Source organism: Larus michahellis, chromosome 1 (assembly GCF_964199755.1).
Source record: "Larus michahellis chromosome 1, bLarMic1.1, whole genome shotgun sequence".
NCBI lineage: Eukaryota > Metazoa > Chordata > Aves > Charadriiformes > Laridae > Larus > Larus michahellis.
The window spans coordinates 196,250,417-196,273,222 of record NC_133896.1 but is presented as its reverse complement, the minus strand read 5'-3'; the positions used below and the strand labels follow the sequence as shown (position 1 = coordinate 196,273,222).

The 22,806-nt window shown below is 38.0% G+C and overlaps 1 protein-coding gene across 12 annotated transcripts in view; it reads left to right on the top strand.

Moving 5' to 3' along the window:
* The window catches only part of NBEA (neurobeachin), a 512,894-nt gene that overhangs the window by 458,550 nt on the left and 31,538 nt on the right, over nucleotides 1–22,806 (top strand). For all 12 annotated transcript variants that reach the window (XM_074567614.1, XM_074567653.1, XM_074567643.1 and 9 more), the window contains one exon: nucleotides 5,799–5,966. In XM_074567614.1, the coding sequence (XP_074423715.1) occupies nucleotides 5,799–5,966 (168 nt within the window). The remainder of the gene's footprint in view (nucleotides 1–5,798; nucleotides 5,967–22,806) is intronic.

Sequence of the window (22,806 nt, the reverse complement as noted above, 5' to 3'; positions counted from 1 at the left end):
CTAAAATTCAGTGCAAATTAATAAACGGCAGGCAGGGTTTTAGTGTTGTTTTATTTGACTGTTCAGCTGGGTGTTTTACACTTCTAACTAAACACAGAAATGGAAGTGGAAATGGTTTTCCATCAAAAGAGATTCCTTTAAACTTGTGAAAATTAGACTTATTACAAAAAGCAGAAAAGACATTCAGTCAAGTTACTTTTAAGACCTATTACAGTAGCTTCTAAAGCACTCAGTGTATACGTCAGGGATTGTTGTAGCAGTTTTATTTATCCATACAAAGCCAGACTGATTACTACGGAGTCACTCATGAAACATTAATAAAGCACTATGTTCAATGCTAACATGATTATGGTCTGACCTCGGCAGTGGCACAAAGGACAGAGGCAGAAAGTGTCCCCGATAACATTACCCTAATGCTGGGCTCATCAATCATAATCTCCCAGTTTACCAGGAAAAAAAAAACAACCCACGCATAAAACCTTCCACAGATGTGCATCTGTAGTCCTACTCAGCCTCTCAATCCCCACAGACTTAGAGCGGTCCTGAGAGCCAGAAATAGAACAGATTCAGTCAGGAAGTCAAGCATGTTAAATCAAGGCAGGGAACACCACTGCGAAACACTGAAGCAGAGCTTTTATAATAAGCGTTCTTTAGTTTTGAAACAGAAGATGCAAGATTGTGTAATTCAAAGTTAATTATAATGATATTTTCATTATGGTTTATACACATATTAAATTACAAATTACAGCGTTGAGTAAAACGCATTTACTATAAATTATATTTTTGAGAGACTAAACGGTGTCCTGGTTTTGTTATACATATTCTGTTCCTGTTACATAACTGTTACTAAGATTGAATTTTCTTTCTGTCTTTGAAATGATTTATTTGCGCTATTCTGTTGCCGATTACATTTTTGTACAGTTCTCTGGCTATTCCGAAGCATGCATAGTATTTCATAATTAAAAAGCTTCTTGAATAGTCATTAGAAACATCTATTATGAAATCTCTGCGCTATGAGGATCTGGAAGATTTATCTTTTCTCCTCACCATTCAGCAGCAGTTGACATTCCTTTTGTACCAGACAAGCGGTAGATAAGATTTGATATTACTTCCTTAGTAGTAGCTTTGATTTTATTTTGTGTATTGCCGAGGTTTGTTCTCAATGCAATTAAAACTCATTCAGCTAACGGGTTTCAATCTAATTTGGAAATGGCAGTGATTTTTTATTTTTTCTAAACTTTCTATATTGCTGAAGAATCGTATTTGCATCTCGAAGGCACTCACATAAAGGATCAGTTTCTGGGCAGACATCCCTGAATAACCCGAATCTGTAGAAGGCACTTCTGTGTCACTTTTAATAAAATATTACTTTGTTTAAATGAACATAACTGATTCCAGATAATAGTCTTGCCTATTTTATGACAAAAGTCGAAGATTTTACTCCAAAAATCAGTACAAGAAATGGTAAATGAGGCAGAGGAATATTAGGTGGAGAGAATCTGTATATTCAATGGCTGCAGAGGAGCGCGGATGGAAGGGGGGAGAAGACAAATCCAGCCCAGAGGCTGAAACAGCCAATGGCCTGTTATTGAGCAGATCTACAAAACTGAAGTGTCTCAGAGTAGTTTTAAGGAAATATTTTTAAATATACTGAATAATAAGTTAATAGCAAGGTACTGTGGTAGGAGTTCTTGGAGAGAGAGACAGCATATAGCTATGGGGGCAGGGGGGGAAACAAGGCAGGAACTGCAGAAACAGGAGGGGCAGGTGCACTGTGGTCCAGACGAGGGCCAGAATCAGGGCTTTCCTCTTCTCTAGTGACACAAAAGACCCAGGTAACACAAACACTGTGTTAAAATGAGGTTGGAATAGCAAGTTTTATAAATCCAGAACTCCTGATTCTTTGCACAGCACATAGCATGCATTAAAGTAAAACACAGTGTCTCCTACTGGAGTATCTGTAAAAAAATAATTTTAACATCAAATTAGGATGAACGGAGAGGAAAGCATGCGGCGTTCATACTGCACAAAGAGAAGAGCTGTGGTGCTTGATCCCACTAAGCAGTAGCTTGCCTTATATTAACTTTATTTAGTTTATACATAAACATAAACTTACTAATACCTATTTATATTTTATGACAGCTACAGGTCAGATTTTCAGCCTGTAGAACATGCGTACACATGCATACACATGCATACACTTGCCTGCAAACACACAATAAACACAGTACTTTTACTTCAAAATATGTGTGGACTAGATGGATAATAATGCTTGTGATTTACCTATTAGCAATAAAAGCCACTCTATTGAAAACAGTGATGTGAGAGACTCCTTCCTCAAAACAAAACCCAAGAAAAAATCCTGACTGGTCTGCTGCTATTTGAAAATGAAGCCCTAGGAACAGTGCTCCAAACAAATTCAGTTTGAGAGTGCCTGAATAAGACTCAGTTTTCTGTACATTTTAATTATAATAGAAGACAAGCTGGATATTAGTTCATTTCTGTTTAACAGTAAGAATCCTTAAAAAAAACATAAATAATATTATATAATTATATAAGTAATAATTATTATTGCTTTTCTAAAAAAAAAATGAAATTGTTTCCTTATATTTCATATTGAAAATATGCTCAAAAAATTAAAGCCCCCCAAATGCTTTAAAGCCAAAATATTCTTGAAAAATGCTCTTCTTTAGGGCCATCACCAGCCTATTTTAAGGATATTATTGTTACCCTTTTTCTGTATGTTGTTCCTACTATACCTACAAATTATTTTTTACGCAGAAGATTCCCTCGCCCTATTCCCTACTGAGCATTGCATATTCTTGAGAAACCAAACGCTGTACTGTTGACAGTGAACAGCTCATAAATTTTCAGGAGGCACTTGCATGGAGGGGGAGCAGCCTGTGCATTAGAGCAAATTAGGGAGAGGATTCTGCAGGCATCGCATGAGTAGCATTGCAGAAGCACTTGGGAGAAACACCAGCAAATCAGGTCAGACCTGGCATCAGAAGCTTTCCCCTGACTAAAAGGAATCTAGGTTAAAAAGCACAGATCAGGAGCCTTGTCCCCACTGAGGGTCAGGTAGGACTTTGTAGCCTTTTGGTGGCCCGTTCTTGAGTGCACCCTGCCTATTGCTCATGCCTAGCGCCCTAACCCACACAACACCCTAATGGAAAGGACATGAACATCATCCAGCACCCATCGCATTCCACAGCTGGAGGCTGTGCGGTGCTAAGGCCCATGCAGAGCTGCTCCTCTTCGCCACTCTGGCTCATCTCTCCACCTTCTAGTCTGGTCTCTGCCCCAAATCCCACCACCACACTGATCTTCCACCACCCAGGACTGTTAGTCCCCTTGCCACCACCAACTGCCTCGTATCCCTGACAGCAATTCTTCTGACTTCCAAATTTCTGTGGAGTTCTTAAATTTATAGTTCAAAATCATTAAATTCCCTCCTTATGAATTTCCGCATATCTTGTCCTGCATTTCAGCATATAGACCTTTAAAGAACCATTAAACCTATAAACATAGTACAATAAATCAGCTAAAAGAGTTGGAGACAGAAGACATGACATGCTGCTGTTAAGAAGTAGCTCATTTATTTAATAAGTTATTAAAGAACCGTTCACCCATGTGGAATAGAAGTTCTCCAAACCTGCCAGGGTCAGTAAGACCTTCTCTGGAATGACAAGCTGCTGAGTAAGGGCTGGTCATGCGAGTAGAAACTGCCTCAGGGAAACATGACATAGGCATTCAACTCTCCTAACACCAGGGAGAGGATGTGAGTGGGGATAATGGGTGAAATACGCTCATTTGACCCAAGCATTTGTTTGGTTTTTTTTAAATTTACTCTCCCACCTTTAAATAGCCACAAGTTTTGCCATTTTCCTGAAATGCTCCCCATATTCTAGAAATAACAATGCTATTTTTGACCAAAGCAAATGCCTAACAATTTTGTTTCATTAATCACTTTTTAATAAATAAATAATAGATACAGATGCAAAAGAAACTTATAAATATGCAGAGTTCAGAGAAGGAAGAGAACAGTTAGGCTGCTCACTGTAAGTTGGTCGGAGATGGATGCTGGAAAGACAACAGGCTTTAAATTCTATTTTAAATTCTATTACATACAAAGGAACATTAAAAATTGAGCATTTAAAAGGTAGGAAATGCTTTATTTATGGCTACTCTGGCATACTTAATTTTATCCTCGCATGCTAACGTCCTGCATGCTAAATGAGGCAAAAGTCCTATGAAAAAGATTATATGGGATGATGTAGTTGCTGACTGCATCATGGTGCACGCACACAATAAAATATAATTAAGGATCTGGCATTTCTTAATTATTTATTGGGAGACATGCTTTGAAACCAAATAGTATTAGTTTAATAGTATTTAGCATTAAGTAGTATTAATGCTATTTAAATAATATTACTCGCAATTTGCGTATGATGGCTTCTGATTTTGAAAAGGAAACAACAAATTTTTATATAGTTCCCTGCAAAATTTTCTTATAGCTTCTTATGGTATGCTGCACTTCAGCCCTTGGAAACAGCTGCGTGTCAGCTATTACGCCTAAGCCTTCCCATCCGTGTTCCTCCGAAATAACAGTCACTGGTTTCGACAGAAAAGGCTCCAGTTTTCCACCAAAGCACAGCTCTTCCCCGTGGAGCGTTACGGGGAGAACGCTTGCGGGAGGATTGTGTGATGACCCAAAGGGCCAGACCCCTGTGGCTTGTCCTGTTTGTGGCTGTTCCTGCGCGTGGGGTGGTGGGCAGGGGGCTGCTGCTGGTGGGCGGTGCGTGGCACCTTACCGCAATGTCCGATGATTATTTCTGAAGCAGCCTGCTTTTGATGTAAATGAATAAAATGCAAACACATTTTTATCCAAAGTTTAGCCCCCTGTCAAATTTGAACTTTCCTGGGGAAGACATGAAACTCTGTCCTAGCTGGAAAGCGTTTGTGCTGAGTAGTGGCACTGTGCTAGAAACAATGGAGGAATTAGGATTTCTCAGGGGAAGGGAAAAAAAAAAAAGCCACAATCTTTGAGAATGAAAAGTATTAGATAATGTAATATAGAGGGTTGCTGCCAGCTCTGCCTGTATGCTGAGTAGTAGTAAGCTTGACATAGCAGTTTACATAATAAATGGTATTAAGGCTGGTAATTTTTTTTCAGAGCGAGCCAGGCTCTTTTCAGTGATGCCCAGTGACAGGACCAGAGGCAAGGGTCACAAACTGAAACACAGGAGGTTCCCTCTGGACCTCAGGAAACACTGTTTTACTGTGAGGGTGACCAAGCGCTGGCACAGGTCACCCAGAGCGGTTGTGGAGTCTCCGTCCTCGGAGATATTCAAAGGCCGTCTGGGTACAGTCCTGGGCAGCCTGCTCTAGGTGGCCCTGCTTCAGCAGAGGGGTTGGACCAGGTCATTTCTAGAGGTCCCTTCCAAACTCAGCCATTCTGTGATTCTGTAATTTTTTTCTTGATAAATTACCTAAATATTTGACAAGGCCAAAAATTTATAACTAAAGCCCTTGCAGCTAGGAGAAACCCAGTAGCTGAGACAAAATTTGGCATGATATAAAGCTGAAGGAAAGAAGGATTTCTTTTTAGTGTTTCTCTCAACATAATTACTTCTGTTTTTTAGTGTTTCAAGGATTTAAAATACATGAAATAAGGCTGTACTGGAAACATAATGATACCCATTGTGTTTCCTCAGTTAATAGGAAAAGGTAGGATGTAATTTAAGTATGAAATTGCAAGATGGAATTTATTTCCTAACTCCACATTTCACTTGCAGGCTCTGGAAAGCGAGTTTGTATCATGTCAGCTTCATCAGTGGATTGACCTTATATTTGGCTACAAGCAACGAGGACCAGAAGCAGTGCGTGCACTCAATGTTTTCCACTACCTAACATATGAAGGCTCTGTGAACCTGGACAGTATCACTGATCCTGTCCTCAGGGAGGTAGGTGTTTACTGCCATTTCATTCTAAAAACTGCTGTCAGCTCACAAGAAATGGTGCTTTTGCCATCTTTCAGTGCTGGAGAAAATTGTTGTGCGTGGCTTTGAATCAGAACCTAGGCCCTAGGTGACTTCAGAAGCAAGTATTAATAAACTAGCAACAAAATAGATGTCCCAAAGTATTTTGTTTGCTTGAAGTTGCCACTATATTTAATGGTCAGTTATGATATGAGAAATTATAATATAATGTATATTCTGTAATATATATTGTACTACTTTTTATAATTTATTTTTAAGTTCACTTAATAGAACTGAAAATCAGAAAGAAAAAGCTTCATTATAGTCACAGGGAAAAAAGATCTAACCTTTTCAGTCAGATAATGTTGGTGAGAATATATTTGCTAGAGTGACAGTAGCAATTATTCAGATTAATTTGGTGTTAATCACGTAAAGTACAATCAAATTTTTACCAAAATAGAAAATGTTTTCTGTTTGTTGTGCGTGCAAGTGTTTATGTTTGTATATATGTATGCGTGAAACATATATATATATGTGCGCATATATACGAGTGAGCATTTTAAATTTATCAGTAAACTAAAAAAAAATTGTACGCGCTATCCTGATACATGTTTCCTTCCAGTGACTGTATTTGGTTTTAGTAAGACTATTCATTTGAATGATCGTTTTCTGATATCATCCATTCGTTGGCTAAAACAATTGAAATTTGGTGAAAAGTGTGAAGAAGCAACAGCTGCTAGATGAGTACCGCTGTGATGAAGCTGTACACACAATCTTCCATTCCCCCAGATAGCTGCCATCTGCTGTATGCAAAACAGTAATAATTTATACATTGCCAGGCGATGGGTTTTTGTTTGTTTGTTTATTTGTTTGTTTTCCAATCTTGGAGACAGGAATCTACAGATTTCAGGAAGAAAGAGATTCTAGAAAGCATTCATGTTCAGCTAAATATTGGGGTTTGGCATGGTGTTTTTTAGTAGTGCATTGCTGCATCTTGTTACATTTGGTGCTTTTTGAGGAGCAGAACTAAGAAAAACGTTCAGACCCTTAGCTTCCTAGAGCTGGCTTTTCACACCATGCCCTGTGAAGCTTATATTTTGTAAACAGTTAGTATTCGCTTAGTTTTAAGAATGGCCAGAATTGCTTTGGTCCTGCTGCCTAAAATATTTAATGTTAACGTCTACATGATGGTTTTCTGGATTTAAAACTTTGAGCATGAGAAGAGTCAATAGGGCACAAAACTGGAGATAACGAAGGTGCAATGCTTTTTAAAGTATAAAACAGGTGTCAAGCACCATGAATATAAGGGATTTGCATGGCTTAACGTCCTGATTTGCATGGGCAGACTCCTATGTCTTGACTTTAAGGGTCTACTCCCACAGGGCAGCTTGTAGAATTGAGGTCTCTCTGTCTGTCTGTGCACCTTATTTAACATCTTATGACATGATGAGACTCTTCAGCTCTCCTGTGGCTCTACTTACATGCATAACTTGTCATCAGAAATTTCAAGAAATTCATGGAGATGTTTTTGTTCACTCACTTGTACATCTAACCCATGCCCTGTCAGTCAATAGCATATAAACCTCTTCTTAGGCTACTTATGCCACGTAAACTTCTAAAAGCAGAACTTTACTTTCATTGCCACAAGCTAGATTCGTAAATAAAATTCATCGATAGCAATGAGAAGGCAGCATGTCTAGAAGAAATGAATCCTCCCAATTTTTGTTATATAGCGATACATAAAGTTGTATGCAAGCATTTAAAAATAGTATACTTTCTCCTCCAAGAGATCTTAGACATTGGTTATTTGTGGTTTGTTATAAAAAGGTTAAAAATACTTTTTATTAATCTTTAATCAGAAATTACAATGCACGTGTAAATACAGAGAGATTTAGAGTCTTCTTCTGTTTCCCTGAGCTCTATTTATGAAACTAGCAGACATTCTTTCGCCAGTAACAAGCATTTGACATTGTGATGATCTAGTAGGTCAGGTATTTGGATATCATGTTTCTGTTACAAGTACGTGTGTTCTATATAAATTGTTTTGTTGGCTTTTTTTTTTTTACTGTATTTTGAAATTTGCTAGATATTCCATGAAATAAATTAGAAACTAAAGTCTTTGAATACCACTTATAAATACAGAAATGTAACAATAGGAGCACTGGTGCCTTTAAAAATAGTGATAACAATTGTTTAGTATGTTTTACAGTGGCAGGTGGTGGTGTCTTGCATCTTAACTTAGAAACTCTGTGATTTCGAATCAATTGAGCTTTGCAGTTATCCAAGAAAGTGCATATCTTGGTATCCAAATGCTCTTAATGTTTATTTTCTAAATAAACTGAAACATTTGTGTCCTGTCACACAGAAGATGGTGAATGTTCTCGATAACTGGCTGTGAAATAACCCAATCAATACAACCTTATTGGCAGGAGCCATTACCAGACCAATGGACTCAAATACGGTGGTAGCCTCCTCATACTGTGGTTATAGCTAATTTTGTATTGAGCTGAGTCCCAGCAGAACCTGTCCAGTGAAATAAGGCTCCAAATAAAAACACCTCCCATTTAGTTCTGAGCTGATTGAAAGACATAATTTAAAAAGGCAGATTCTGGTGAGCTGTTCATTCTATGCCTTGGCCCTTGCACCCTTTGCTTGAGCACCTCGCTTAAACGCTGAGGAATAGGTTGGTTTTAGCTATCTGTGAAGCATGGTAAAGGAGTCACTTCAGTAGCCTTCTTGCTGGAGCAAAAAGATATTCAATGGTGGGATAACTCACGCCTGCCGTTCCTTACATCTTTCTCACATGTACGGGGGAGCCCTCTAAGAATTCACTGCTGTTTAACACTGGGAAAATGGCCATCCTCTACTTTTTTTCTGTTTGGACCTATTTAGTGGAAGATTCTCCATCTGGCTTGCTTTCTTCGTTTTCTGTTTTGCAAATTCACAATGGGTGAAACCAGAATGCTGGGATAGCATTAAGTTTCAGATTACTAAAGTCTATGAAATCACATATGTCTGCACCTGTAATAACTCTTTGGCAACTTAAGATCCGCCCTGGATGGGTAGAATATACTGATTTCATTTGAACATACTGATTTTGATTTTTCAAACAACTTTTTAATTTTCTGGTACCACAAACAATATTTGATCACTATAGTTTATTTTAGGTAGTGATGAGGAAAAAATGAAATTCCTGACTTAAATGCTCCACAGAATGTATACAGTTGAATTTTGTTGTTTAGCTCTTTTATGATTTGAAATTGGGAAATTCTCCAGTTCTATCAGTTCTAATGGTCTCTTTTATTCCGTACATTGCAAAATTGTTTTCATTTTGTAATAAGGAGGAGAAAAAATATGTAACAAAATAAGCATTTTCCAGCCCCCAAATTATTCTTTTGTTTCCTTTTTTTTATTGCAGCCTTTTGTATTCTATTCGTATTTTTTTCCTTTTTTAAAGTAAAAGCAGTGAGGTGAAAGCTAAAACTTGAAGAACAGCTTAAGGATATTGATTCATTCTTACTTGACAGGTGAAATCATGGTTGCAGCACTAACCACAGCAATTACAGCATTAAAATGTCAAGAAATTAGAGGTCAGAATAGCAGATAATTTTCTTCCTTTTGTCAGATTAAAAATTGACATTCTTTGACAGCACAGGATCTCTGGCTGAGAAAATTATGACAGCTTAACTCATCTTGTACTTGTAAAGCAGTAATTGATAATGAACTTTACCATGACAGTCTTCTCCTGTGGAGAAACATGACAGGACATCCCTGGTACAAAGCCTGTATCTCTTTTTAATATGTAAACAGTAGTTATATTGGACATTAGATGTTATTTGGAATTGTCTTTACTGTTAGTTTACATCATAATCCACATCCTTTCCACTGGATAGATTTGGCTGACTTCAGGGGCTTGATGCTGAGGATGCTTATGTATAAGGGACAATATTGGAAATACAGTTTACTTCTGGTCCTTTGAAGTTATCAGTTCACTTCTTTAGGAAAATATAGTTCTTCCTCTGGTGTCTCCCGAAATGTCTATAGATTTTGTGAGCTTCATTTTTGCCAAACACCTGTAAATTTGGACACTCAAAAATCAATAGAGTTTTGCTTTTTTTCAGGTTAGGAACTTGTTTCTACATGACGCAAAGTATTGTGAAAGGGAACAGCACAGTTATACCGATCCTTAAAAAATGCAACACAAGAGATAAAATTATTTTCAGTACTACCTTGTAGATTAAACACAAAATAATTAAGTGGGCATGTTCAGTTAGTGCATAATAGATTAGCGACATGTAGTACTGAAAGCTCCTCTAGTGTGCAGAAAAGTACTATTTCAGGTTTTCTGTTTATTTGTTTAAAATCATGGCCAGGTCTCTAATTAGTTTGGGTTTTTTTAAGACATTCAGCTTGTTTGTGATTAGAACCGTTTTGAAAAATCAAGTGAAACATTATATTACACGGCCATTGGTTTGCGCTAGACTTCAGGCTGACTTTGTGTCATCCTTGTGTTGGATGGGAGTCGCAAATAGGGCTGAGCAGTGCAGCGCGGTGACTTTCCTGCGACTGCTGCATCGTCACCCAACGCTTGCGTCCCCCCACCTCCAACAAGAATCACAAGTGCGTAGGAAAGCAAGGAGGTGAGGTGTGAAGGTACTGGACTCAGATATTTGTTCCGAGCAGCCACCTGTCAAAATACCTGAGCGTACTCGCAACTCACACAGCAAATTGAGAAATGATTAAAATTGCTAGTGTTTGACAGGCAGTTGCTGCGCCCGTAAACTAATCCTGGTAGGACAGTTTTGCTGGCAGCTAACAGAGCATATGGCCTATGCAATATTTATTCCTTTGGTGGTGACTAGATATTTAGCATATTTAAATAATTTGAAAAGTCATAATGATGCGGTAGTCTCGCAGTGCTTTTCAGTTACCCTCATTTCTCGGTTTTATTTTTCCTCTTATATTTTCTTCTGTTATCTCTTTCTTTGATCTGACAGGAATAACAAAGCATCCCTCTGGATCTGCTGTGGTGAAATATGCCCACAGGAAGCAGAGTAGATCACATCAGTTTTCACTTCTTGGTTTTTTTCTTTCTTTCCTTTTTTTCGCCCTCCTTGCTGAAACACTCTTATGCTACTACAGAGGGCTGACATGATAGGGCTGTCAAGACTCAGCAAGATAGATATATCTTTAACAAAGGGAGATGGAATGCTAGCCTTTCCCTGGTGGCTGAACCTGGCAAATTTATGAGGAAAAAATTAACACACTATTCTAATAGCACTATATAATGCTTTCAAGGTAATGCCAGCCCTTGCAACCATGTGCTTGTTCTTGCTTTTGCTTGGAGTTATTCTTATTTATTCTGATTTCAGTTTTAACTTGTTAGATCTTTTTCTTCTGGGCGCCGTTTCTTTGATGTGACAAGAATATCAAAACCACCCCTATTGATCTGCTTGATTGAATTGTACCCACAGCACTGGCCACTTCCATATTCAGTTGTGCTTAATTGCCTCCATACAAGGGATGGTCTTTGCTTCCTTTCTAGGAGCAGTCCTGCTTAGGCACAAATACAGATAGTGGTGAAATAAGTAGGAAGCTGCAAGTAGTATCAGTATCCACTTCTTTCAAAATTAATTGAAGGAATCTGTTTAACAAGAACAGTTATTGAGTAAAAACCATCATCAAAGTGGAAATAATTTTCTTATATGCTAAGGGCTCTGTTCTTCTCTGAGAAATGTGTACTTGCATCCTTTGGGTTTTTGTCGAGAAGTCTACATCTCCTTCACTCCCAAATACTGTGTTTCGCAGGCATACAAACCAGGTGTCTTTCCCCGAATTATGCTCCATTTTTGGGAAAAAAAACCTTGATTACTTTTTATTTTTCTTTGCTTGTGAATCTGTTCTGTTTGTGTGAAGAGATTATAAACAGAAAACTAAATGGATGTTTATATTTCACTCTGGGAGCATCTGTGGGTATAATGATTTTTATGTCTTTCCAGTGAGTTTGTGAGCTCAGCATCCTCTTCTGTAAATGGGAAAGGAAGAGTCTTTACTTGCTGTCACTTTGTTTTGCTAGCCCTCTGTAGATCAAGAAGAAAAATACAGGGATTTTTGAGGATGTTTATTTCTGCAGTTAAAGATTCCTGTAGAAGACACTGAATACAGGAGGAGACACCTTCAATCAGAACATTCAATAAGAAATTAGTGTAAATTGCATGAGGTCATTTACCACACAGTAAATGAAAGCCCAATGTATAGGCTTTTATTTTTAAATTAAATTAAAGTGTGTTCTTTTTCTTGTTTCTTGGTCGGGGAAAAAAGCTTTCTGAAGGTGTTTGCTGCAGAACAGCTGAATCATTTTAACTATGAAATAACTTTTTGTGAGCACCTAGCCTAAGCAATGCAAGCCATTTATGACAAGGGGTCAGAAATCGTAATCTGATCTAGAGAATTCCAAATGAAAAACATCCTTCAACCATTACTAAAAAAAATATCTACAGTTAGATTAATGATCGATTATATCTCTAGTTAATGTATTAGAGATGACCGGATAATCAATATTTTAATGAATCTGTGCTGATCTGAGTTCCTGACGATACCTGGGTCGGTGCTGTTATATGTTTATGGGAATTCAGAATCTTTTAATAGTCAAAAAAATACACAGTTCCTGAAAGTAAAGGGAATCGTGGTGTACAGGTGGTTTTGGGACCAGAATAGCATTCTAGAAGATTTGGGTTTTGTTTAGTGTTCATTGCGCTTGTGATTAAAAAGCTCAGCATCCAGACGGAGACAAACACTGCCACTCCACGTACGTCACCAACCATTCAAACTGAAGAACTGCTGATAACTTATGTAGCTGATGAGACTTCAACCAACCTATTTGATAAATATTGCAGCTAATTCATTCATCGAAGGAATACTAGGGTGAGTTTATAAATAACTCATAGCCCAGAATAATGTCTCTGTCTACTTTAAATATTATTTGGAATAAATCGTTTGGCCAGTTCTCGTCTACATTAGAAATTTCATATGCATTTTTGTCAGAACACCCTGGAGTCTTACCCAAACTGAGTTTAATGTTTTGTCGATATGAAAAGAACATCATTAACCGCAATTGCTCTCTTTTATTGCAGAAGTACATGTACATGAAAAATACTTGTACATGAAAATTTCTTCTTTATTGTCTGGTTATTTTGTTTTTCTCCATATGGATGACAGGTACCAATTATTGATTTTTAAAATTAGCAACAAGCATTTTAACATGCACTTAAAGTAATATTTTATGTGAGAGAGACACAAAGAGAGAGAGATAGGGTGAAAATTACTGCAGCTGATTGTAACAGAAATAGCTGGAAGGGGCTTCTTTTTTCCTATTAGCACAGATTTCAGTTAAATTACGCTGTCATTACCTCAGCATAAATTAACTATTATTCAAAACATTTCACATACAGCAGTTTATTGGAACAGATATTACTCAGTCTAAGTATCTCGTCACTCACTTAGAAAGACGCAAAGCCGAGCTTTCTAAATGTTTTAAACATATTGATAATGTGCCTCTTTAATGCCATTTTGAAGCCTGTGTACAGTATATCTATATTATTGTTTTCAATTTATGTCAAGAACAAAGTGAAGTTTTGAAGAATGCATTCTGGGAAATAATCCAAGCAGAATTATTTCTTTATAAGCTAAACCCTGAAAATAACTGAGAACATTTATTTTGAATGTAGCAGCATAACCTGTTTCCAAAAACTGAAATTCTAATATACACTGAAGCTTCATGAATACTATATGCGACACCTTTCAGCATGTATGTTTTACCTACTTCCCCGTCAGGCCTTTTTCAGCTGTTAGTTTTGAAGGTTTGCCTGTTCTCTGAGACAGTTCTTGTGTCCTGCAGTGGATAAATTGAAGGCTGGCAGATGGTTGCGGCCTCATCATAACCACAATTTGTAGTGACGAGCATGTACTTCGCAAATCTCAGAGCACCTTCTTAAGGTGGGAACAAGGCAGAAGATTTGTGAGAGAAAGATGAAGCTGAGAGCAAAGAGATAAACCAGCATTTACTTTCCGCTCAGATAAAAAAGAAAACCCCTAACCTTATATTATCACATTCTTAACTTAATGCATTTTATTTCATTAACAAGGAAAGATTTTACTCATGAGTTTCGCTATTTTTTTTGATCAAGCAGAAGTAGAACCTGAAGTCACACTTCTAATTTTGTATAGTTTTATATTTATAAAACAAGAACAAAATACATATGCTAGATACTTTGTTTTACTGAGTCTGTTCTGCGTTCCAAACATTAAAAAATATCTTCGGTGGCCATGTTTTATTTCAATAATAAACCAGAAGAAAAAAAGTAACAGCTAAAGTGCATTCTCTAATGATTAAGTACCCTGTCCTCTTTTATTACTGCAAGCTTTCAGAAGGCCTGTTCTGTTGTTTGCTTCCCTGTTTTCCTCATTTTCTTTTGTGTTTTCCTACAGGGGATGTTCTTAATTGTAAAATAAGTAGAAATAAATATGATGTGTATGTTTGTGTAATGGCTTTTTGAAATATGTGTAAGCTATCATTCTGGCAGTAAAGATCACTCGTTACTTGAGCGATTAATAACATTTATTTTCCACTACTATGATATTCTCTGGACTTGATCCTATACCTTCATTTATTTACTTCTACATCAAATGATGTCACTGTTCCACTAGTTCAAAAGAGGACCTGCTTATGATCATCTGAATTCTTGTCAACTACTGGCCAAATTGCCATGGGGTATGAACTGTCGCTACTAGAACCCCTTTCTCTCATGTTTTAGTTGAACCCCCTCATGAGCATGGTGTGTTATTCTCTATGCTGGCTTACCAGAAAGATTTGAGAGAATTCAGAGAAGAGCATGCCAGTGATGAGAGGACAGAGAAGACTGATTTATGAACAGGATTTCAAGAGCTTGACAGAAAATAAGAGAGTGAAAGGGGATGTGTAGCAGAAAGGCAGGAATACGGAGAGTTGCTCATGCCAGCCGAGACAGGGATATTACTTGGTCCGATGCCAGATTAACTAGAAGCTACAGGATCAAATTCAGACAGGAAAGTTCAGGCTTAATGGCAGAAGAAGTTTCCTAAGGTCTATAGGCTGTAGTTCGACTGTACAAATCTCATAAGAGAAACCATAAAAGCCTCATTAAATGGTTCATTTCGAACTAGAATGGGCAAACAATGTAAAAATGCATTGTTAGGAAGAAAGTACACTATGGGCAGATAGAAAAATAGGGACTTTTTAATCTCTATCTTTTATTCTGTTATGTTCTGTTATTGTGATCACTGTAAGCATAATGTGAACGCAACTACTATCAGTAACTGCATTAGTCTGTGCCTCTTATGGTTGCATTAACTTCCATCATAAGTCATTGCATCTTTTTTGTTTTAACTCAGGATGGTCTTTATAAGTTTTTAATTTTTGACAAATTAGTGGTTAATGTAAAAATTACTTTTTAAAATTGCTACATTATGTGTGGAAATTTTTCAAGACAGTCAGTTTAGCTCTTTGGAGTTCATTGTTCATCTGAGGGGTTGGTCCTTTGCTGACTCACATAGACTAAAGTAAACAGGTTGAAAAAATGTGGTGAGTAGATGTCCTGAGCACCTACCAGCTAGAGATTGCTCTCCAGAGTCATAGTTTACTACACTTCCTACAACCAAAGCCAGTTGCACATAATTTATACCAAGTCACAGAAATAAAATACTGTCCTAAATATTCACATTCCCTTTTCTTATTTCTTATATTGCCAATTTCATCACAAAGTTACACAAAATGTATAAATGTGTAGTAGTTTTACAGAATACAATGCGAGTGTATGAGCATTTCTTAAGAGAGAAAGAGGGCTTTATTGAGGAGGGAAATTGAAGTGAAAGAAGAGTAGGGAAATAACCTGAAACATTTTTGTTAAAAGGTGAATAAATTCAGTTGAAGGACAGAAAAATAATGAAAGAAGTGTGTGAATTTAAGAATTTCTGTTCTTTAAAAAATCATTCCCTCCTGAAATAAACTTGTCATGCAGAAACTTTACATACATTTATTGTTGATTTTAAAAAGTTTAACTGTGAATTTTTAAAGCTCACAATTTAGCTTTTAAAATAAAAAGCATAGTTAAAACCAGCTGTTAGCATGCACTGTTAAAGCTCTTAGTCACGAAGAAAAAAAAAATTAATTAGAAAAGAGTGGATGAAGTTTGAAACCTCCTGCTGATATTACTGTTGTTTTTTTATGGATAGATGCCTATGCTTAAAGGCCTCTGTGCTCCTAAAAATGACAATTAAAAACACACACGGTGCCTTAAACAAAACCAAAGGCAAGGAGAGCTAATAAACAGTATTAAACCTGATGTGGTCCCCAAGAAATTCTCCCTTCTAATGGCATAGAATAAATATTTGCTATGTGTAAGAGGCAGAGCACTCTTCAGATGACATCAGCCTCCCTTGAAACCATGGGAAGTAGCCCAATGTTACTTCCTTGGCTCCACTCCCAATTACTCCCCAAAACACTTAACAAATCTAGGGTATTTGTATTTTATTCTGATCCCAGTTAGTTTTTCCCTTTCTTCCGGCAGCTGTGTGGGTACCATCAAAGCCAGGCTCTTTCTGCTTCTGTGGCCTTTCCTGGATAGCAGAATTCACGAGCCATTTGGTCACCAACCTTGAAAGACGAGGGTCCTTCAGAAATATTCTCTCTCCCAGTTTACTCAAAAATACCACTGCTTTTTTCACTTGATGCATTGACCTGTTGAGTGCTGTGAGTGGAGGCCAGGTTGACCGCTTCTGCTTTCCAGACCAGGCTGTGGAATAAAGACAGAGATGCTCAGTTTTGCTGTTTTGTCCAGACTAGAGATTGCTCAACAGAATAAGTAGCTTCCATTTTCAGCTCAGCATTCTTGTTAGTATAAATGGTGATGTGTGAGTTTGAATATTTTTTTAAATTCTATTTAAATAATAGGGAAACCAAAACTACCTTCAATTTTTTGCCCGGAATAAAGTCCTGCGTGTGCTTTAGGGTTTAACTGAGCAGCTTCTCTTCATGTCTGAAGAAAAGAAAAAGGAAGGATGAAGGAGGGGAAATGGAATTGCGTGGGAAGATGGGCATTACACAACTCCTGTGTTCTTAAGGGAGGGAGAGAGAGGCCAAGGTACAGTGGGAGCATGAGAAGCCAGGTGAACAGCAAAGAGGGGAGAAGGCCAGAAAGGATATTTGGAGCTCTTGATGCAGAAGAGGAGGAAGGGAAAGGGTTAGGAAGGCACTCTTTGGGAACCTTACAGAAGCAGTGAAGGAATTACCATAGGAACAGAGAGCTCTTGGTATGGTTGTTAATGCAGAGAAATTATGTTTGCAGCCTCCCCAGAGCTTTATGGGATTTTTAATCTTGACCTTTGGGACTTCTTTTTTCATTAGTGAATTCACTGAGATATTGCATAATATAACCTAGTTAGGCATTTCTAAACAAAAAAGACCTTAAGTACTTTTGACTTGTAAAATTTAGCAGGTTTCTAAATGCAGTTGACGGTGTTTTGAAAAATACTACTGGCAATTTTTATCCTAGCACAACTGAAACTTCAGGCTTTCTGGCTGTTACTCACCACTTTTCACATGTGGAAACAATTGTAGCATCCCAGACAGCAGCAGTGTTTTTTTAAAATGCCTGTAAATTTTAGTGACTGCCAACTAAGGGATGCTAATGACAGTTTTCATATGATTTTTTTATTCCTTTACTTCCTTTTTTGTAGACTTTGAAAATCTGTAGTGGTTCCAGTCAGAAGAGAAGCTACATTTAAAAATTCAGAGGATTTTTTATTTCTCACTCAAGGAAACATAACAAATTTATATGTGCTTTAGAAAAGCCTTGAAATAACTTTCCATTATTGGAGATAATATGCTTGGAATCCTGGAAGCCTTTTCAGAAAAGAACGTTTGTGTCATAAGTTTGCACTGTTTCAAAAAAAAAAAAAAAATCCATCCCAAAGATCTAAAACCATATATTAAGATTTCAGCACCCTGGCTTGTGTTTCCTATGCAAAAGAGGAAAATAAATTAGTTAAAGGATGATGTAAGGGAGAGGAAAGGAAATACTTGGCTTAAAAGGAAAAACTCCTGAGTAAGAGTGTCAAGAAGTAAGAGGCATGACAAACCTAAGACGGTAAAGGTAGATTTAATAAAAAAAAAAAAAAGAAGAAAACAGAAAGCTGCAGGCAAGGATAGCATCAAGAGGAGTTTTGGTCATAACAAGAATTTGAATTTCTTGAAACTTGAAAGTAGCAATACAAACTGAAGAAGAAAGAAACAGCTTGGCCAGAAGAGAAGATGATGTTCTGAGCAAGATCTTGGTAAGACCTAAGAGTGAGGACTCTCTCTCGGTAACAGGATTTATACAACAGGAGGCACATTGAGGCAACAGAGTGGGTTTGGTTTGGTTTGCGAATACTAGCTAGGACACATCTGCAATTCTGCATGTTGTGATGCTTTGATTACCATCACATAAAGGAGTAATACAAACGAGTAGTATCAACAGGGAAATTCGATGTTGCAGGTGTACATTTTAGTAATTTGCATTGCAGGATCAAGATGTCAAAGAGAAGCTGGTTCCATAGGCCTAAACACCAGATGGGAAAGATCATCTAGATTGGCCTCTCACCCAACAAATCACATAGAGCTTTTGTCCATGTCAACTTCTGAATGTAACCATGAGTGTTCGTGTCTGAATAACGAGGATGTGGAAGTGTTTCCTTATATAGGCAGATTTTAGGTGATGAGAAATTATTTCAGTCAGTCACCTTACGTATTTATCATCCAAAAACAGCAACAAAAATACCTGTTTTAAAAGAAATGAGGTAATGTCTTAAGAAAAGAAAAATTTCGTGTCAGATTGAGAGGAATCCTTGTTTCTGAGGTTGGCCGTGATGTAACAATAGAAAAATTATTTCAGGGCAATTATCAGTCATCTAAAATTAAAAAAATCCTGATTGCCCAGGTTTCAAAACCTTAACTATTTAAGGCATGAAGTTACATATTTAATGAATTATTGTATCCTGATATTACATCTCTCACAAAAGTAACTTAGCAGTAAGATCTTTTCTAATGTGTTGTACTCAGTAACTTAATGATCAAAGAGAGCAACGTTTTCTTTTATAAACTTAATACAGATTTTGGAGAATGATGACAGAGCAATGATTTCATTTGGCATGACATCAATGAGCACACAAGAGTTTCAGTAATTGTTACCAATCTGTATTGAACAGGAATTATTACAGACATGAACATAAGAAATACAATAGTTCAACTGAAGAAAATAATGGCATGAAATGAGAATATAGAGAATTATAAAGGATTGTCTTTACATGAGCGGCGACCTCATTGCTCTCTGCAGCTTCCTGAGGAGGGGAAGTGGAGAGGGAGGCGCTGATCTGTTCTCCCTGGTATCCAGGGATAGGATGCGTGGGAATGGTTCCAAGCTGCATCAGAGAAGGTTCAGACGTGACATTAGGAAACACTTCTTTATTGACAGAGTGGTCAAACACTGGAACAGGCTTCTTAGAGAGGTGGTTGATGCCCCAAGGCTGTCAGTGTTTAAGAGGCATTTGGACAATGCCCCTAATAACATGCTTTAACTTTTGGTCGTGCCCGAATTGGTCGTGCAGTTGGACTAGATTATTGTTGTAGGTCCCTCCCAACTAAAATATTCTATTCTATTCTAATCTGTTCCATTCTGTTCTGTTCTGTTCTATTCTATACGAAAGAGAAAAAAATTTTGGGGGGAATGTAATTGTAAACAAAACTATAAATAAATGTATGACTTTCTTCAGTTCCAGCCTATGTTTAGACTTTTTCACAGCACTGACTCTAGAAGCAAAGGGTTGCTCCCTGTCTGCCTTGTATGCAGGCAAACAGCAGGGAAGAAAAGGCAGCAAAATTGCCATGGGCTGGGAGCAAACCCCACAGTTTAAAAAATTATCGCAACTATAAAAAGAAAGTGATGAACTGAGCAGCATGGCCTGAGGAGCCCCTATAATAATATAGACCTTGGCAGAGGAATTGGGAGTTAAAACTATTTGCTTTAGAGCATAATGGAGTTTGCTGTAGTTTTTAGTGTAATTTAATGAGAGAATTTCATTATATTGGTGGTAAACTCTCTTGTTCTGGGCAGAGTTGGAAGAAAACAAGAAAGAGAAAAACTACAGAAAATTGAGATTTTTTTTTCCTTCTGGTATAGTTAGGAAGGGAGGGGAGCATTTCACTCCTTGACATCAGTCCTTTTCAGTGTAAGGAAGTTTTTCCATGATTTTCAGGGGAATGTGCAACTGCTGGAGAATAAAAGGAAGTATTTGTGCTCAGGCACACAGGAACCTCGCACATAAGAGTACACCTCAAAGAGTAAGAGACAGTCTCAGTTAAACCTGCCCTGGCTGCAGAATATCCATCTTTACGCCATTTTTGCTTTACCTTCTCTGTTTGTGTTTGTGTTGAATTTACTTCCTGTTTGCAGTGTATTAACCAAATACAGCTTAAGCTGGCAGAGTGTTTAAAATATTTTTGTGTCATGAGAGGCATATTGGACTACCAGGGGCAAGAATGGGAGAACCATAAAGATGAAAGAGGGAAGAATTAGGCATCACTTACTGAGGTAAATGTGAAAGCTTAAAGGCAGTGCTCCCTGACACAAATAAGGTCACTGGTGTAACTCATGCCTGTAAAGAGAATGGGAGATTTTACCTTTCACATTCTCATTCCTTTCGTAGTACTATTTCCTTTCACAGGGGAGCGAGGAAGAAGTTCAGGGGTGGACCGACTCCGGGAGGAGGCTGAAGGTCAGCTCTGAGCTATTGGTCTTCTGCTGGGGAGCCATTTAATTGCGCACTGGATCCAATGAGATACCTCCCATGAGGGGAAGGAGCTTAAGGCTGCCCCTTCTCCATTGTTAAATTAATAAAGTAGTGACCTGCAGAGAAAATCCATTTCTGTGCCCATCTTTCAGTCCCTTGAGTATCCTGATTAAATAACTGACTGTATCAAAGCCTCCAGACTAGTTGAGTCATTGCTTGTATTTAAACTACAGCACTTCTTTCCTCCAAATGTACAATAATAAAATGGAAATCAATACTCTTAACCTAACTTATCAAAAGTCCTGAAGATATTGACGCTGTTTAACAGCTGTAGATGCAAATAAAAAAGCAGTGTCTCACACCACTTGTACAAAACAATAACATTTTCAAGCTGCTTATTCTACCCACCAAAGGGCTGTCAATCACGTTTGCTCTGAAGAAGATGGTGCTTTGGGTCTGTTGATCGTGCTGGCTGCACGGGCGGGAGAGCACATAAAGGATTTCTCTGTTCACTTGGATGCAAAAAATGAAATAAGCTTTCAGGACAGGCAGAGTCGGATGACTATTGTTGTGGTGCTTCTTTCTCAAATGCCTACAGAGTCTGGCTCTTCACTGGGCTCAGTCCTCACGCACAGGGGAAAATGGATTGTAGAAAAACCTGAGTGTGGTACACAGGAGGAGCAAGACACAGCAGGATTATGGGAACCAGTAATAAAAAGGCTGAATATTTTAAAAAGTAATAAAAACATAGAGAAGCTCAGATAATGCATATTTTAGAAAGTTTGACTGGTTATGGTAGTAATCTGAAGATTGATGAAACAAGGCCATTTCCCATAAGAATAAAGCCAGTGTCTTAATATTTGCAATGCAGTCTGGTTTTAGGAATTTCTTTCTTCCCTCCATGATTCAAAGTAAAGTTTCTCACACTTTTATATTTCTTGTGTTATGTAGTCAGCAGGCATGTCTCAGCAAAGGGGAGTTTGCAAATGAGATGCGCCATTAATATCTGCCTTGGTGATTTTACCTGTATTTCTAAAGAACATTTTTAGAGAAAAAAAAATGTTAAAAATGAACTGCTTCATGGCAAACAGCAAAGAAAGCCTTCAATTTTGTGCTGTTTTGGTTGAGCCATTTCTAGCATTTTCATTTAGATTAGGACTGTGCTTCTGAAACGCGTCTGCCCTTCATCCCTGTTTGCCATGCTTTCGTTCACACTGCAGAGCAGCTCTGGAGCGTGTGAAGTGGCTTCTAAGCCACAGAAGCAGCGTGCTCCCGGGGTGCAGCTAGCAGAGCTCAGACACTGATGGGGTATAAAGCCAACGCTGGAGCCAGCCTGGTGGGAAAACCCTGCAGTGGGCACGGTTTCAGCACAGGTTCCTCAAGAGGATGGTGGTGCTGATCTCTCCTCCCTTGTATCCAGTGATAGGAAGTGTGGGAATGGTTCAAAGCTGCACCAGGGGAGGTTTAGACAGGACATTAGGAAGCTTTTATTTAGCGAGAGAGTGGTCAAACACTGGAACAGGTTTCCTAGAGAGGTGGTTGATGCCCCAAGGCTGTCAGTGTTAAAGAGGCATTTGGACAATGCTCCTAATAACATGCTTTAACTTCTGGTCAGCCGTCAGGCAGTTGGACTAGATGATAATTGTAGGTCCCTTGCAACTGAAAAAAAATATCCTATTCTGTTCTAATACCAACTCTTTTGCTCTGCAGCTCTGCTCCTTTGGAGTTACGTTGCTTGCTGTTGGAGGCGTTGCCTTTGACCACTGAAACAGTTCTTACCCCTTAGGAAACAGATTGCTTGGATTATTTAATGCAGATTTGTATTTCTTTCAAGAATTAAGAAATAAACCCCAAATACTTTGGTAGACTGCATAATGAGCAGAGCAGATGTACTGAACTCTTTATTCCACAGGAAGCTGACCCTAAGGACTGATCCTCCAGGTTACAGAGCAGCAGCATCCTT